The 16,900-nt window shown below is 60.4% G+C and overlaps 2 protein-coding genes across 11 annotated transcripts in view; one reads left to right on the top strand and one right to left on the bottom strand.

Annotated features, from left to right (window-relative positions):
• The window catches only part of STAB1 (stabilin 1), a 28,964-nt gene extending 24,781 nt beyond the window's left edge, over nt 1–4,183 (top strand). For 5 of the 9 annotated variants that reach the window (XM_064274400.1, XM_064274399.1, XM_064274401.1 and 2 more), the window contains 16 exons: nt 105–254; nt 348–401; nt 489–708; nt 1,118–1,267; nt 1,354–1,458; nt 1,616–1,723; nt 1,810–2,003; nt 2,108–2,467; nt 2,556–2,721; nt 2,802–2,911; nt 3,008–3,127; nt 3,210–3,359; nt 3,438–3,542; nt 3,630–3,776; nt 3,869–3,985; nt 4,070–4,183. In XM_064274400.1, the coding sequence (XP_064130470.1) occupies nt 105–254; nt 348–401; nt 489–708; nt 1,118–1,267; nt 1,354–1,458; nt 1,616–1,723; nt 1,810–2,003; nt 2,108–2,467; nt 2,556–2,721; nt 2,802–2,911; nt 3,008–3,127; nt 3,210–3,359; nt 3,438–3,542; nt 3,630–3,776; nt 3,869–3,985; nt 4,070–4,126 (2,313 nt within the window). In that variant the 3' untranslated portion in view covers nt 4,127–4,183. Of the gene's footprint in view, nt 1–104; nt 255–347; nt 402–488; nt 709–1,117; nt 1,268–1,353; nt 1,459–1,615; nt 1,724–1,809; nt 2,004–2,107; nt 2,468–2,555; nt 2,722–2,801; nt 2,912–3,007; nt 3,128–3,209; nt 3,360–3,437; nt 3,543–3,629; nt 3,777–3,868; nt 3,986–4,069 lie in introns of those variants that run through there. The other 4 variants (XM_064274406.1, XM_023547642.2, XM_064274403.1 and 1 more) reach the window with 3 other exon arrangements.
• NT5DC2 (5'-nucleotidase domain containing 2) lies at nt 4,151–13,687 on the bottom strand. 2 transcript variants are annotated; one of them, XM_064274428.1, is made up of 14 exons: nt 13,441–13,687; nt 9,070–9,254; nt 8,752–8,826; nt 8,428–8,483; nt 8,199–8,292; nt 7,918–8,046; nt 7,751–7,811; nt 7,562–7,664; nt 7,359–7,460; nt 7,035–7,116; nt 4,977–5,063; nt 4,746–4,886; nt 4,600–4,664; nt 4,151–4,513 (listed from the first exon to the last, which is right to left on the bottom strand). In XM_064274428.1, exons 1-14 carry the CDS (start codon nt 13,670–13,672, stop codon nt 4,252–4,254), a joined length of 1,674 nt encoding a protein of 557 aa, XP_064130498.1. In that variant the 5' UTR covers nt 13,673–13,687; the 3' UTR covers nt 4,151–4,251. The 2 variants fall into 2 exon arrangements, with proteins under 2 accessions (XP_064130498.1, XP_064130499.1); XM_064274429.1 differs by having other exon boundaries at nt 4,151–4,482.
• Nucleotides 13,688–16,900: the final 3,213 nt, after the last annotated feature.

The following is a 16,900-nucleotide window of genomic DNA, read 5'->3' as shown; positions in this document are numbered from 1 at the left end:
AGGGAGAGGGCTACGATGAGGGCAGTGGGAGGCAGGGGCCCTGGCTGTGAGGGTCAGGTGTGCATTTGTGACCCCCCCATGCGCCCCACATCCTCCCCCTGCAGGGTGAACTCATGGTGGGTGAGGATGATGCCCGCATTGTGCAGCGGCACCTGCCCTTTGAGGGTGGCCTGGCCTATGGCATTGACCAGCTGCTGGAGCCACCAGGCCTTGGTGCCCGCTGTGACAGCTTTGAGACCCGGCTAATGCAAAAGGTGAGGGAGGCCCTAGGCTGCAGGTAGATTAGAGAATTCAGCCCACTTGTCCTATCCATCCAACCTCACTGTGTGGGCCTTTATCCCATCCAGGCCTGCAGCATCTGTGGGCTGGAGCCACCTTGTCCTCAGGGCTGGAAAGAGCAGGTGAGGGGATGGGGGGCTGGAGGGGGCTGGGCAGGACCTAGGATCCCCAAGCTCTGACTATCTGCAGCCTGACTCTTCTCGGCCCAGGGCAGCCCCGAGGCCTGCTGGCACTTCTACACAAAGTTCCGGCCACACTCTTCACTGCGCCCCTGGGCGCAGAGCAGCCTCTGGGGGCGGTCCAGCCTCTGGGGGCGGCCCAGCCTCTGGGGCCATTCCCAGGGCCTGGGCAGAGGCTGCCGCCGAAACTGTATCACTACCACCTGGAAGCCCAGTTGTTGCTCCGGTCACTATGGCAGTGAGTGCCGAGGTAAGTGTCACGAGGTCGCGGACACTACTGACAGACTCCTCTGGCTGCTAAGGTAGCCAAAGCCACAGCTCTGGCCACTGTCCCTGAGAAAGGCTCTTGGGGTGGTCAAGGGCTGGGGCAGGTCTAGGGGGCCAGCGGATTTTACCGGGAGGGGTGCTTTAAGAGGTGGTAGGTGCATACACGGTGCAGGACTTGATGGGGCGCGCTGGAGTGGGGGGTCCTGAATGCTTTTCAGAGTGAGGGAGCTTAGAGGGTTCTCTCAGCAGGGTGGGGACTTGGGTGGATTGGTGTTTCTGGACTGCCTTGGGCACCACTGGGTGGAGGATGGATGGCATGGCTGGGAGTGTGTGGGAGCCCTGATGACAGCCAGCTCCTGGCCCCACCCTGACACCCCCATCCCATGCCCCAGCATGCCCCGGGGGCCCTAGCAACCCCTGTAGTAACCATGGCGTGTGCTTGGATGGCATGAGCGGCAGCGGGCAGTGCAGGTGCCACTCGGGCTTCGCTGGGACAGCGTGTGAACTCTGTGCCCCAGGTGCCTTTGGGCCCCACTGCCAAGGTGAGCTGTCCCTGCCCCACCCTGCCCTCTGATTCCCTCGGCCTCATCGTCTACCAGCCTCAATCTTCCCCTGCTTCTCTCCCCAGCCTGCCGCTGCACCTCCCATGGCCATTGTGATGAGGGCCTTGGGGGCTCTGGCACCTGCTTCTGTGATGAGGGCTGGACTGGGCCCCACTGTGAGGTGCAGCTGGGTGAGTGGCCCTCGGCATGTGCCCACCCTGCACACCTGCACACCCCAGTGCATGCCCTGACCGTAGGCTCAGATGGAGGCACCGAGGGTGGGAGAGAGGGGGAGGCCAGGAGGGCAGCTCCTGACCTGGCTGTCTGGGGCTGGGCGTCGGGGGACAGAGTTGCAGCCTGTGTGCACCCCACCCTGCGCTCCCCAGGCCATGTGCCGTGTGGGCAACAGCTGTGAGTGCAGCCTGGGCTATGAAGGGGACGGCCACGTGTGCACAGGTAAGCAGGTGGATGGGGACATGGGGGTGAGAGTGCCCCCATTCTCCCTGGGTCACCTGGTCCAACTACTCCCTCCCTGCCCCCAGTGGTAGACCTGTGCCAGGTTGGGCGTGGCGGCTGCAGTGAGCATGCCAACTGCAGCCAGGTGGGCACAGTGGTCATCTGCACCTGCCTGCCCGACTATGAGGGTGATGGCTGGATCTGCCAGGCCCGAAACCCCTGCGAAGACGGCCACCGTGGGGGCTGCAGCGAGCATGCTGACTGCCTCAGCACTGGTCCGGTGAGCAGGCAGGGAAGCCCAGCGGCCAGGGTGCGGTGTGGGGAGTGCGTGCAGCCCCACTCCCCAGGCCCTGAAGGGCACTCATCCACTCTCCCCTCCCACAGAACACACGGCGCTGTGAGTGCCACGCTGGCTTCATGGGTGATGGGCTGCAGTGTCTGGAGGAGCCCGAGCCACCTGTGGACCGCTGCCTGGGCCAGCCTCGGCCTTGTCATGCAGATGCCGTGTGTACTGACCTGCACTTCCAGGGTGTGCACCCCTGTCCGTTCCCTGTGCCTCTGCGTTCCCCTCTGTGTCTCCTAGCTGATCATGCACTCCTCTCCTACGCAGAGAAACGGGCTGGGGTCTTCCACCTCCAGGCCACCAGCGGCCCTTATGGCCTGACTTTCTCAGAGGCCAAGGCAGCGTGTGAGGCCCAGGGAGCTGTTCTGGCTTCTCTCCTTCAGCTCTCTGCTGCCCAGCAGGTGCGTGGGGCCTGGGAGTTTGGAGCTGAACCTGTGGGGGCCCTTGGAATTGGGTCCTGCATCTCAGCATCCCCTCCTGCCCTTGCAGCTGGGCTTCCACATGTGTCTTGTGGGCTGGCTGGCCAATGGGTCGGCTGCCTACCCCGTCGTTTTCCGTGCGGCAGACTGCGGGGATGGCCAGGTGGGCATAGTCAGCCTGGGCACCCGTCAGAACTTTTCGGAGCGCTGGGATGCCTATTGCTACCGCATACAAGGTGCATCCACCCCACTGTGCCCCTCTCCAGCTCTGCCCCTCTCACCAATCCATTGACTCACTGACCTGCATTTTCCGCAGATGTGGAATGCCAGTGCCGCGACGGCTTTGTGGGCGATGGGACCAGCATGTGCAACGGGAAGCTGCTCGATGTACTGGCTGCCACTGCCAACTTCTCTACTTTCTATGAGGTGTGCAGGGGCCCAGCCTTGGGCCACGGGGCTGATGGGGTAGCTGGATTCCTGGGGAGGGAGCCTACCCTCATTCCTGCCTTCCCACCCTCCCAGATGCTGTTGGACTATGCCAATGCCACCCAGAGAGGTCTTGACTTCCTGGACTTCCTGGATGACGAGCTCACCTACAAGACACTCTTTGTCCCTGTCAACGAAGGCTTTGTGGACAACATAGTACCAGGGGGCATGGGCAGAGCAGGGCTGGGGTCTGCTCCCTCTGGCTGGCCCAGGCCAACAGGCCTTGCTTTGCCCACAGACACTGAGTGGCCCAGACCTGGAGCTGCACGCCTCCAACACCACCTTCCTGAGCACCAACGCCAGCCAGGGTACTTTGCTCCCCGCCCACTCGGGCCTCAGCCTCGTCATCAGTGACTTGGGTCCTGGCAACAGTTCTCGGGCCCCTGTGGTGAGTCTGGTTGCTGCCCCTTCCCTGCTGGCCCTGGCCCTCCCTCACCCACTGGGTCTGACTCTGCTCTTCCCACAGGTCCCAGGGGCAGTTGTGGTTGGCAGTGTCATCCAGTGGGACATCATAGCCTTCAATGGCATCATCCATGCTTTGGCCAGCCCCCTCCTGACACCTCCACAGCCCGTGAGTCGGGGCTGGTGGGGAGGGCTAAGCTGTCGGGGGGTGCGGGGACAAGTCTGGCCAAGTTCCTAACACTCCTGGCATTTGCAGCGGGCGGTGCTGGCACATGAAATCCCACCCGTGGCAGCAACTGTGGGGGCTGTGGTGGCCATTGGAGCACTGCTCAGCCTAGTGGCCGGAGCCATCTACCTCCGTGCCCGAGGCAAGACCGCAGGCTTTGGCTTCTCCACCTTCCAGGTAAGGCTGGGTTGAGGACTGGTGGGAAGAGGCTGCGTCCTTTGACCTTATACAAGGCCCCTCCCTACTTACCCCAACTCCTCTGCTCCTAGGCGGAAGATGACGCTGATGATGACTTTTCCCCATGGCAGGAGGGGACCAGCCCAACCCTGGTCTCCATCCCCAACCCTGTCTTTGGCAGCCATGATGCTTTTTCTGAGCCCTTTGATGTGAGAGTATGGGGGATTATTGGGGTGTGGAAGTGGGCCCAGGGCCGAGTGTCTGCCCAGCCACAATTGGCCTTCCCTTCCCAGGACTCACTCCTAGAGGAGGACTTCCCTGACACCCAGAGGATCCTGGCAGTCAAGTGATGCTGGGGATGAAGCAGAGGCATGTGCAAGAAGGAGACGGATGGCATTTATTGCTTGTCTGGACAAATGCCCGGAGCGGGCAGGGCAGGAGGCCAGGGGGCCTGACCTGGACAATAAAGGTGCCCTCAGCGGATGTGGGCCATGTCGCCAAGAAAGGGTGTCTTCATGCAGCCAGTGCAGAGCTGATCCATCCAGAGGGGTGCCTCGTGCTGCAGGGGCGTGCGGCGTGGGTAGAAGGTGAAGTCCACGCGGTAGTTCAGCAGGCAGCTGAGGGACGCCATGTAGAGGTCGGAGAAGCGCACAAGGCGCCGCGAGAAGTAGGTGGGGTTGTGGAAGGTGCGGAAGATGCTCCCAAACTGAGGATTGAACAGTGCCTTGGTGATGCACCTGGGGAGGGAGATACAGGGTGCTGCCGGGGCTGGGTGCAGGAAGGGGCTGGGCCGAGACTCCCGCCCTGGTCCCACCCTGCTCACCTCAGCTCCTGCCGCTCCTTCACCCAGGCAGCCAGCACCTGCCGCGACTCTGCGTCCTGGTAGGTCTGGGGGAGACAGTGTGTGCGCTCGCTCAGTGTGTGTGTCCCCATGGAGGGGGCGCCCCCCCACCCGGCCCTGCCCTGCACCTGCATGCGCTCCAGGAGCCCGGTGAGCGCCTGCTGCCAGGTCAGCGAGTGCATGTACTGCTCTGTGTTGATGATGCGGATCTCCCGCTCCAGCTCGGGGATGATGGCGCCTGTGCGCCAGCCATGCCGCAGCATGAGGTCCTGGTGGGTGGGAAGGGCGGGGATGGGCTCAGCGCCAGCCAGAAGGACTCCCCATCCTCCCATTTGCAGCCCAGGCCTGCTCTCCCTCACCGCCAGGTCACTGTAGAGGTGGTCTCCGAAGTAGAGCACACGGGGGCCCCGCCACTCTGTCAGGCGCAGGAAGTCAAACAGGTTTCCCTGGGGAGAGGTGAGCGGGGGGACACCTCTGAGCCAAGGATGCCGAGGGGGCTCCCATGGGGCTGCTGGAACCCGGTTTTGTCCTCTACCAGGCCACCTAAATCCCCAGAGCCAGCGAGGCCCCTCCAGCCGGATGCTGGGCTGCCCTTTCCCGTGGCCCCACTGTCCCCTTTCTGTGCTCTGGGCCTCGACACTTCCCCTTCACACTCAGGGAGGGGGGCCTGCCTGCCCCAGAAAGTTCCTGTAGGGCTGGCACAATGCCCTGTGCCTCAAGAGCCTCCCCTCTCCTCCCTGTGGTCTCACCCACCAGGCTAGAGGTTGAGCCCACCCTTTGTGGGAAACACACTGCAATGGAGGTCCTAAGGGCAGAGGTCTTTAGACCTGAGTCCTTCCTGGCTCCCTTGCCCCAGCCCAGAGGGACCCAGCCGATAAATGGCAGACCTCACTGTGAGGCCATCAGCCCCTTCTGCCCCAAAGCCACAGAAAGATGCAAACACCCAAGCCAGGTTCAACACAACCAGGGCAGCTGGCAGAGGAACAGAAACTGAAGAAGGTCCAAAGCAGGAAGTGCAGAAGCCCACACCCCAGAAATGAGGAGAATTCATACCTGGCAAAACAGAGTTAAGAGAGCGGTCTGTATCCAAGAGCCTCAGAGGAAAAACATGGGGGAAACAGATGGTTATAAAAGAACTTAATTGTTGAAATAAGCTCAAGTGGAAAGGCTGAGGAGCAGGTGGGCCTGCTGAAGAGGGACTGATAAGGTGGAAAAAATGTGGAGATGTCTCCCCAAACCAAGAGAAAGAATCTTGAGGGGCAGGGTGTGAGGCAGGATGAAGCCTGAGGTTCCGGCAACAAGAACTCAAAAGACAGGGCAGGGAAAGACAGCAGCTCAGTGAAGCTCTTGAGAAACACACACACACACACACACACGCACGCACGCACACACACACGCGCACACCCCCCCCCACACCTCCCCCCCACCCCAGCAGACTGAGGCTCTGAGAAACACACACATACACATACAATGAAATTTCAGAACATCAGGTATAAAGAAAAGCCTAAAAGCTGCCAAGGGAGAAAAAAGTCTTTTCCCACAAAGGAGCGTGACCCTTCTCAGCCACAGCCAAGAATGACAAGACAAAGAAGAGTGTCACCCTCAGAGCTGAGAGGAGACCTGCACTCAGCGGGGAGCAGCAGGGAGGGAGCTGGGCAGTGGTCAGAGGTAGGTGGAATACGAGTGCCCCTGCAGCCCAGCCTCCTCACTGGGTACCCGAGGCTGCTCCCTGTGCTTGTGCCCCCTGATCCAGCTGCTGGTTTCCCCATCTCCCTGCCCGGAGGCCTCTGGAACCCCCACCCCCAAGAAGACCAGCTTAGCCAGGATTTCTGCATTCCATCCAAGGCGAAATGCCTTAATCACCACCGCTCAGTTACCCAATACCCTCGCTCAGTTACCCAATACCCTCGTGAAGGGAGTCTTCCAGAGCACTCCTGTGACCTGCCCCAGCAGCCCAGCTCAGCAACCCCGGTCAGGCTTCTTCTGACTACACAGTGCTCAGCCCTGGCTAACAGCGTCACTGAATGGGCGTGCAGTGATTGTCAGGCCATTCCAAGGGTTGCACACTACAACTCAAGTAGAGGGTGTTACACTGCTTCTGCAGACGAGGAAAGCAAGGCGCAGGAAGACCAGGAGACTAGGCCAGGCTCCCATTGCTTGTGCGTAGTGGAGCTGGGATTCATAACCGGCAGCCTGACCCAGAGGCGGAGCTCTTGACCACAGCCTAGACCTCTGCCCTGACAGCCATTCCCTGGGGACTCCCGGATCCAGGACCGCAGTGGACTTGGGATGGGAGGCAGATGTGGGATGCTGGCCAGGGCCAAGGAGGCTGTGTTGGTTCCTCAGAGGCTGCCCCCACCAGAGCCTGGGGCCTTGGGGGGCCCTGTGTACCATCCCCAGCCCCAGATGGCTCTCACCTGCCGATAGATTTTGCCCTTTTCCAGGCGGGTGATCCGGTCCCACTGGAGTGAGCCCTTTTCATCGAGTTTTCTGAAAGGTCTGGTTGGGAATGGAGGTGAAGGGCTTGGTTTCTAGCATGTGGCACAGTTGCAGGGCCGGCACCTCTCACCCCATAAAAGCCCATCTGCTCAAGAGATCAAGAGGACCACCAGCCAGCAAGCGGGCATCCTCACCCCCAGCACAAAGGCCAGGCTGGCCTTGTTCCTGAGTCTCCTCATCGGAAGTAGGGCTTCTGTTCCCCCTCCCTGACCCCAATGCCTCGGCCAGGTCCAGAGCCATACTTGCGCCGGTCGGTGAAAAAGCTGGGCTTGTCCGCCTGGACGATGACCACATCGAAGAGTTGGCGCCAATCGGGGCCCACCATGTGCCTCATCCCCTTGTCCCTGTGCAGAGGGGGGCAGGCGGCTGGTGGTCTGAGGGTGGTCTGTGCCTGCCCACCCCCGCCCGGCCCCGGCCCTGTGCCCCTCCCACAGGGGGGACTCACACGAAGCTGAAAGGGCTGTTGGTGATGAGGAACAACTGCTTCCTGTGGGCCACCAGGCGGCTGAGGACCGCGAACGTTTCATCCCCTCTCAGGATGTATTTCTCTAGTGGGAGAAGATGGGTCGGTGAGGGCCAAGCCTACCACCCCAGCCCAGGCAGGCCTCGGGGGAGGGCTACCATCCACCCTTACCCATGTCCCGCTCGATCCACTGGTACATGAGGCCCTTCACGTGCACATCTCGGATAGCATCCTGGGGGCAGCAGGGGACGGTGAGGGTGCAGCGGGGCCCAGGACCTGCCCTGCTGTGGCTGATTTCACCTCCCTGCCATTCGGAGGGGCAGGCCGGGCAGCCTCACCGTCACATCCTTGTAGAGGTGTGCCTGGTCAAACTCCAGGCCGTGGCCCAGGAAGTGGTCCACCACGCAGGAGAGCAGTGCCATCTCCGGCAGTGAGAAGATGTCCATGAACTGCTTGATGGAGGGACCCTGGGGAGGGGCCATCATCTCAGCGCCCCTCAGTCCCGTCACTCACTCCCAGCCCTGGAGACAGAGGCCCTGAATCTGCCCTGGGACACTGGCAGAGGGCACGGCCTGTGGGTCAGGGTGGTCCCTGTGTCCACAGCAGGTGGAGTGAGTACCTTGCCATAGAAGCCACTCATCTGGTACAGTGGAATGTGCTGGGTGCCCCCATACAGGTCGATCACTTCCTCATCTGGCACAGGCTGGAGGCCCCTAGGCATGTTCAGACACCATCAGCCCAAAGTGGTCTTGAGCCCAGGCCGCAGCACAGGGAAGGGGAGAGAGTGAGGCAGGACAGTGTGTGGCGGGAGCTGTGGGCAGGGCAGGGGTGACGAGGTCAGCACTGACCGGTAGGCCGTCCCCAGCTGCACGTAATGGAAGGCGTCAATCTTCATCAGAAGGCTCTAGCACCAGGGGAGCAGGACAGGTGGTGAGGAAGTAGCTGTGCCCCTGGATCTGAGCCAGCCTCCAGCAGCCCCCACGCTGGAGCCCAACAGGACAGTACCAAGGGGATCACGTGCACACCAAAAGGAAGCTACCTATGGCTTTAAGGCCAAGGAGGTGGACAGATGCGGAGACCCCCTTATGGGGGGTAGGTGGGGTGCTGAGGACATAGCCCCTCTACACATCCATTCAGGAGGGGTCAGGGAGTGAGCGGGTTCAGCCACTCACCTTCTGGATGTCATAGTGGAGGCCACGGATGGCAAAGCTGGGGTTGTAGTCATACTTCCGAATCCCCTCTGGGTACTGTTGGAGGAAGGCAGGCCGGACATGAGACAGTCATCTGCCAGACCTGCTGGCTGGGTGGCCACCTCAAGGGATGGATCCAGCCACCCACCCAGAGCAGCGGCCAGGCCAGGTGGCCAGGGGAGCCCCATGACCCAGCCTGGGATAAGCCAACCGGGCCTTGGGTGTGCAGGTACAGGGCCCCGTCCCGCTCCAGGGCCTGGGCATGGCCGTGGCATGGGACCCCTGCCTGGCTAGCCTCACCTTGTAGTGCTCGATCAGGATGTCCCGGGCGGCATTGAAAATCTCAGGGTGCAGCGCGTCTGCATACTGGGCCAGCGTGTAGTCGTAGTCAAAGCCATAGACTTCAACATCACTCAGGCTGATCTCATTGTTGGCATAGATGGCTGCCGGGTTCAGGAGACTGCAGACCTCAGGGGGCAGGAGGTCTAGAGGAAGGGGATGCGAGGAGGCAGTGACGACAATGACGCAGCGGCAAGCAGTTACTGAGTACTTTCCACATGCCCAGCTCTATGGGCCTCATAAAATACCCTACAGATGGGTACTCTTAGCCCATGTTGCAAACGGTCAAACAGAGGCTCAGAGAGAGGTCACTTGCCCAGGGTTACATGTTTGGGGTGAGTCAGAGCTCCACGGCCAGAGCTCCTACCCATGGGTTCCCCACTACCCACTTGGGTTAGACCACTGTCTGCTGCCCACCAGATGCACTGAGCCCATGCCCCCTTCAGGCTCTCATCACTAAGCTCCAGAAGACAGAACTGGCCCACCCATGGCTATGCTCAGAACCTTTAGGCAGGCAGTCATCCCAGCTCCTCATTGTCCAGCCCCAGAACAGCTGCTCAAAACTGTCTACAATGTGTATCCTGCCCCTCAGCTCAAAGCCCTTCCCTTAGCATCACTGTTTGCCCCTTTCCTACCTGGTAGAGACTCCCCTGCCCTTCTCCCAGCCTGCTCAGCCCTGCCCGCAGGACTCATCTCAATCTCCTTGGGTGTCTGTGTGAGGGGTGGCACCTGGGGATTGAGGATCCCAGCCCAGAGGATGCTGGCTTTGTTTGGCCAGACTGGGGGGCTAGGGCCATGGATGCTGTCTTTCCACCTTGCCCAGAGCTCAAGAACATTAGTCGGGTGGGGTTCCCGGCTAGCCCCTCTGTCTTGGCTAAGGCAGCTGCCATAGTCTGGGGAGTGAGGGCCCTCTAATCGGATTTCAGCTGCCCGCCAACCCTCCTAATGCCATTTGCTGGGTCTGGCCAGAGAACATTACTAATTACGACAGGCAGGATGTGTGATGTCGAGTTCTGGGCCATTACCCAAGCTGCTCCTTTCTGAAAATGTGGTCATGGCCACCTGAAGCCCTTGGCTGTGCCTGAGAGGCTGCAGTTGGCTCTGAGCCCACAGTAGGGGGGCCGAGCAGACCACTGTGCAGAGTGGGTTCTGGGATCCCAGTGAGGCCAATGAGGCTAAGGGGCCCCAGGCTCACCTGCACTGGTTTCCCCATCTGTACAATGGGTGAGACGGATGCGGAAAGGGAGGGCGCAATGGAATGAGCATGGGCTCTGAAGTCAGACAGATCAGATCAAGCTTGCCTCCCCACAGCTCTGACCTCAGGAAAATCACCTTACCTCTTGGGTCTCAGTTTCCTTGTACCTAAAAGGGGAATACAAACTGTACCAACCCACAGAATTAGCGAGAGGCCCTGTGGAAGGCGCACTGTGCAGCACTCCTGCCCTGCACCCACGGGAGTGTGGGATGAATGGGTGATGCACTTCCCACGCCCTGTCCCTGATTTCACTCAAGGAGAAGTGGGTTGTTGGGAGGGAGAGGGGAGCAGGCAAGACTAGGTGCACAGGGGTCCTGTTCCTGAGACCTCCAGCCTGTGGAGAGCAAGCTAGGCAGGCTGACGCCCAAATAAACAGCCTGAGCCACCAGGGGATTCTTGTCTCAGCCAGTGGGCATGGAGGGGGAGCTCCTGGACTCAGTGTGCCTGCGCTCAGGGGCAGACACCTTGCTGGTGGGCTCCCATGTTGGGGGAGTCGCCTCGGAGGCCCTGTGTTCCCCCCACCACACTTTCTTTTCTAGCCAAGTGCAGGGTGTGGGTGAAAAAAGTCTGGCTGGTTCCTCTGGTGGCCCTAGGCCGGCACAGGTCTGGCAGATCTGCGGGTGTGGATGGAACACCCCCAGATGGACATGCATGAGACACAGCTGACTTCAGCTATCTAGGGAACTGGACCCGAGACACTCCTCAATGGTGTCACTAGGACCCTGGACCCTGCCTTTTGGCAGTCCTGAGTTCCTGGGTACTCTCAGTGCCCTGTCCAGCAGCCCTCCAAGGTGGGAGGGGTCTGCTTGGCAGTGCAGTCCCTTGAGGCCATAGGGTCCTGGCCTTTGCCTCTGCCCTTGTGGATGTTCCCATAGACAGACAGTCCCCCAGAATGAGGCAGGATGGGGAAGCAGCCCACAGGTATCTGGCCTCCTGACCCATTTCTGAACTAGGAAACCCCACTCCCTTCTCCAGGGCTGTGGTGGTGCAGCCCACGCAGGAAAAAGGGCTGGGTGACGATGTGGCCTCCATCCCGCACTGGTCTTCTACTCAGCCCCGAGCACTTGGCTTGTCCCACGGCACCAGGTTCCATGTCCAACTCCTCCCCGTGGTAGCCATGAGACTCAATCACGGGTGCTGACCTCCCAGCTGCCGCTTACTGGCACTTGCATGGGCCTTAGGGGCTCCTCTTGTTCATTCCTGCTATGCTCCTGTGAGGCAGTTATACCATTCCTTCATTGTCCAGAGGAGGAGATGGGAGGTGGAGTCAGGGAGGTGGAGTCGCTCGCTCCCAACCACCCAGCAGTGCACAAGGAGTTGTGATTTTAACTTGCCTGCTCTGAATCACTCTGTCCCTCTGCCTTGCCTTTTAACATCCCCACACTGAGGCTGGGGTGGGGGTGGGTGGACAAAGAGGGGCAGTATCTGGAGGCGGCTGCTGCACTGCTCTCAGGGCCCAGGGGCTGTCCTGGGACATGGTTCCCTGGCAAAGTTTTCCCCACAGGCATTAGTTCAAGGCACACCTCAATGCCTAGGATCTTCCCCCAGAAAACCCAGCCCAACAGGGAGGGGCTAGGGTCCAGGGGCATGAGGTTGGCTCATTCTGGTCCTTACAGTGGCATCTTGTTGGAAACTACCTTGGCCCTCGCACACCAAAAAGACCTTAGGGGTCTCTTGAAGATCCACACTCTGGTTGGCCCTGAAGGACAATGCCCAGTAGACTCCTCATGACCCCCTCCCCCACACCTGTAAGACAGGCTTCTCCAGGCCCAGAGCACCCAGCCCTGCTCCCTCCACCGGAGACAAATTCAACCAGGGAGCTGGGGCAAGAGGTCCTTATAAAGGCTCAAGGGCTTCAAAACAGCTACTCCTCAAGTCTCCAACAGCTGGAGAGGAGGCCCTTCCCAGTCAGTGGCGATCTGGGGCTGACACCTCTGGGGTCAGGGGCTGGAGAAGGGGTGTCCTTCCAGACAGGGCCACTTTGTCTTGTTAGACAATGAAAACCACTTCGCCCCTGGGGGCTGCTCCGGAAACTCTTTGGATCAGCACTGTGTTTTATGCCTGAGGACACTGAAGGTCTGAGAGGGCAAGACTTGCTGAGGGCCAGCCAGCTGGTCAGTGATAGGGTCACCAGTCAAACAGCATCTGTCTTTTGCAGAAGCTGGGCCCCAAGACCCCACCCAGACAGTGGACAAATACAGCATACTCTCAGGCCCCACCAGGGCACCTCCAGCCTGCCCTCTCTTCTGAGAGGCAGCCTCAGACCCCATCAACTCACTTTGCATAAGAGAATTGTTGTTAGTTGCTGTCAAGTCGGTTCCCACTCATAGCGACCCTATAGGACAGAGTAGAACTGCCCCATTGGGTGTCCAAGGAGCGGCTGGTGGATTTGAACTGCTGCCCTTTTGGTTAGCAGCTGAGCTCTTAACGACTGCACCACCAGGGTTCCACAGAAGAGAACAGAGGCGGTTAAGTGCTCGGGCCAAGGCTGCAGCAACAATTCTGGATTCCAGGGGCAACTTGGTCTTGATCTCCCAACGCCTCCACACAGCTCTCCGAGCTGAGTGTTCCGGACCTACATGGTGCTAACTATCCAGCCAGAAGTCTGATCAGGTCGAGCTGTCCCCAGGCCGCTCCAGGCAGCGCCCACCGCTGGCTCTGCCCACGGTACTCCCGCCCCAACTAAGGGCCGGCGGAGAACAAGGGATTGGAGCCGTTTTCGCCGCGGCCTCCAGACTGGGGGGACCCCGGGGGACTAGGGCGAGGGCCCCGCACTCCGGCGGCCGCTCCAGGAATCCTGAGATTCCACCCGCCTTGAACGTCGGGCGTTTCGCGGAGACCTGGGTCGCCCCAGAGGCCACAGGACGCACCGCGGAGATTCTCCGGAAAAGCCGCCGGGCCCTGGAGCTCCAGAGCCCCGGCAAGAGCTCCACCGGGGTGCTTCACTATAAGAGCAGCGCCCGGGACGCCTCGGGGCACAGCCCTCGGGGCACAGCACCCGGCGCTCCGTCTGTGGCCCGCGTGCATTCTCCGCCGCGCGGGACCCCCCCCGCGCTCGTCTCACTCCGCTCACCCACCGTGCACCAGTCTCCGCATGTCCTGGTAACGAGCCCACAGGTTCGCGCTGGGGTCGGGGCCGCCGGCGGACGCGGAGGCGAGAGCGGGGCGCGGGCTGCCCGGGCAGGGGACGCCGGGACTCGGGGGTCCGCAGCCAGGGCAGAAAGATGAGGACGAGGCGGCTCGCGGTTCGCCATGGCCTCCGCACAGCAGCCAGCGCCGGGCGGCCGTCCGCAGCCCCGCGCCCGCCATGCCCGCTGCGAGCCGCCAGCGCTGCCCTGGGCCTCTCAGCCACCCCGCCGCCCTCCGACTGAGCGCCCGCCACCGTGGCCGCGTGCTCCTCGCGGCGACCGGCCAATGGGCGCGGCGCACGGAGCCCAGCTCACCAATGGGCGCGCTACTCAGCCCGGGGGGCGGGAGGTCCCGGGACCGGGCGGGGCGGGGCGAGGCGGGGCGGGCTCCCAGCCCCCTCCCCCAGGCTCCAGCGCCGCGGAGAAAGGCTCTGCGTCCCCTTCTGCTGCCGCGGCGGCGATGGCGGGCCCTTCTCCTGTCGCCTGGCCGGGAGGTCGGAGGGCCTGAGAGCGGCCGCCCTCGCGAGGCCCGGGATGGCCGGGGCGCGGAGAGGAGCAGGCCGGAGCGCTGAGGGTCCATCGGCTCTCCTCCCGCTCCGAGACCTCCTGCCCCAGCTCCTCTGTCCACGCCCCCCCCCCCGCCAAGTTCCTGGTCCTTCCGCCGAGTCCTCTCCCAGCCTCCCACCCCCCGTTGACTGCCGCAGATCCCAGCCCGGGACGCTTCACACATTTATTCCCCCAGCAAATGAAGAGCCCTTCCCGTGCGCGCCCCGGTGCCAGCCCCGGGCTCGGGGAGAGCCTGGAAAGTACAGGGTGGGCGAAGTCGGCTGAGGCATCCCCTCCCCTCTGTCTCCCTGTACCCATTCAGGTGACCCCATCTAATTCAACCCCGGCGCCTTGGCTGGGAGCCACTGCTCCGCATAGTTCTGATCACAACAAAAGGCCACGCGGACCTGCCCAGCTGTGACCTGCCCTACTCCTGCTTCCCGGCGCACGGTCTCGTCTCACCGTCGCCAGACTTCCCTCCGACATTCCTCTTTCCCCCTCAGAGGCACTCTCCATCCGCCTTTCTTCTACTCGGGATGGTATTTTTGAGCCCACACGCATTTCAGGCAGTGGTTGGGCTCCCGGTCGCTGGGGAGCTGGCCAGCCCGGCACACTGCGTTTCCTTGGGGTGTTCCACGCGCTGGCCTTCTCGGTTTTAACAGTGTGTGTTACGTTCGAAGCTCCGCTGCACATTACATTACTTTGTAGACCTATAGTGTGCCACACTCTGGGCCAGGCGCTGGCATAGCATCGAGGCCCAAGGGTGGGCCAGAGGATGGCCACCAGCCAATGTGGAGAACCCCGATGGGCTAGGCGGGTGCTAGACCTGAGGGCATGTGAGCCTCCTCAGGGCCGGACGTGGGCACACTGCAGCGTTTGGTTCTCAGAGGCACCGAGAGAAAGGGGAGCACCAAGCAGGTGTGTGTGTACAGGAAGAGAGGGCCCATTATCCAGGCGGCGACTCAGGCGTTCGGTGCCCAGCCGCATGACCCTTTGGAGAGGCCCTGCTTGCCCTCCTTTTCTCCTCTGTATCTTTTATGTCACATCATTAAACCCTTTTATTGGTTCTAAGCTTCTATTTGATTTTTCTTAGATTGACTAGTATTTCTGTCTCCCTTCTTACAGCTGCTTCCCAGTTGTTTTTTTGGGGTGAGGGAAACCCTGGCGGTGTAATGGTTAAGAGCTACAGCTGCTAACCAAAAGGTCGGCAGCTCAAATCCACGAGGTGCTCCTTGGAAACCCTATGGGGCAGTTCTGTTCTGTCCTGTATGGTCACTATGAGTCAGAATCAACTGGACGGCAACGGGTTTGGTTTTAATGGGGTGACAGCCCCTTAGGAGATATCTTCAGCAAACACAGCCAGAAGGTGAAGAGTGAAGGCTCTGGGCTTCCACATGGCTTAATCTCTCACGAGGAAAACAGCAAATGTGCAGAATCCATGTAAAGTGCTCAGGCTCAATAAGTCATTATTATCATCATAATTATTTTTATAAAACCAAACTGAACCCTTTCCTATCGAGTCACTGCCGACTCACAGTGGCCCTATAGGACAGGGTAGGGGTAGAACTGCCCCATAGGGTTTCCAAGGCTGAAATCTTTATGGGGAAGCAGACTGCCCCATCTTTTTCCCATGGAGCAGCTGGTGAGTTGGAACCACTGATGTTTTGGTTAGCAGCTGAGCACTTAAACACTGCCTTGCTAAGTGCTTCACATCGTAAAAAAATGATTTAGTGCTTTACATTCATTAAATGCTCACAGCCCCATTTTATGGATTAGGGAACTGAGGCACAGACTGGCTAAGGCAGTACGGTGGAGAACGTTGTGGTCTGACAGGAGAGTCCATGCTCTGTAACCATCATCCCTTCTGCCATTACTGTGAATGAAGAGTTGATGCATAAAAAGCACCTACAATGCCCGTTTATCAGTAAGCGTCCTACACAGAAACCACCCCTCCCAAAAAACCCGTGGCAGTGGAGTAGATTCTGGCTCATAGTGCTCCTGTAGGACAGAGCAGAACTTAACCATTGGGTTTCCAAAGAGCAGCTGGCGGACTTGAGCTACCGACCTTTTGGTAAGCAGCAGAGCTCTTAACCACTGTGCTACTGGGCGGTGCTGCTGGGTGCCAGTACAGAATAACCCTTTAACCCACTGCCATCCAGTCGATGCCACCTCATAGCGTCCCTGGAGGACAGGGTAGAGCTGCCCCATGGGGTTTCCAAGGAGCGGCTGGTGGATTTGAACTGCCGACCTTTTGGTTAGCAGTCGAGCTCTTAATCACTGTGCCACCAGGGCTCTCCAATACAGAATAGCATCATTTATTTATTTTAGGGTTGTTTGTATATTTATTTAGACTTTTGCTGTGATAATGCTAGAATTAAGCCTTCAACAACAATGCGTATCAAATGTGGTTATTTTTGGTAGTTACCAGTCACGTCCCCGAATCAAACGCAATGAGTTGTGTAACTGCATCTTAGAGTATGGTGCAATATACACTTAGGCCATCACACAGGACTGTGATTTCCAGCCGGGTATTAGGAAAGAACATGGCGGTTGCAGCGGAGGGGGCGCGGCCGGAGGAGTGGGCCCCCCCCGCCAAGAAGCCGGAGGGCGGGCCGGGCCGGTGCCACGTGGGCGGCCCCGCCCCCTCGGGCCTCCCCGCCTCCAGAGCCAAGACGCCTGCGCCGCTCCTTTTGGGCTGAGTTTGGCCTCACGGAGCACGCGCACGCCGCCGTACTCTGATTGGCGAATCCGCGAACTGCGTAGCACTTTGATTGGCGGAGCCACCCTTCCGCAGGCCTCCGCCGTCGCCGGGCAGTGCAGCACAGCTGCTTGCGCAGCGCCGAGGTTTCCGAGCTCGGCAAGG

The sequence above is a fragment of the Loxodonta africana genome, chromosome 22 (assembly GCF_030014295.1).
Source record: "Loxodonta africana isolate mLoxAfr1 chromosome 22, mLoxAfr1.hap2, whole genome shotgun sequence".
NCBI classification, from domain to species: domain Eukaryota; kingdom Metazoa; phylum Chordata; class Mammalia; order Proboscidea; family Elephantidae; genus Loxodonta; species Loxodonta africana.
This window is presented reverse-complemented; position numbering and strand designations above follow the sequence as displayed.

Excerpts from the sequence above, each read along its gene's own strand:
- NT5DC2 (XM_064274428.1), bottom strand. The coding sequence starts at position 13,672 with ATGGCGGGCGCGGGGCTGCGGACGGCCGCCCGGCGCTGGCTGCTGTGC. Across the intron at positions 8,293-8,427 it reads CAGCTGGGGACGGCCTACCG|GGGCCTCCAGCCTGTGCCAG; the intron begins GTCAGTGCTGAC and ends GAACATGCCTAG. Across the intron at positions 4,887-4,976 it reads ACCTCTACAGTGACCTGGCG|GACCTCATGCTGCGGCATGG; the intron begins GTGAGGGAGAGC and ends CCCACCCACCAG.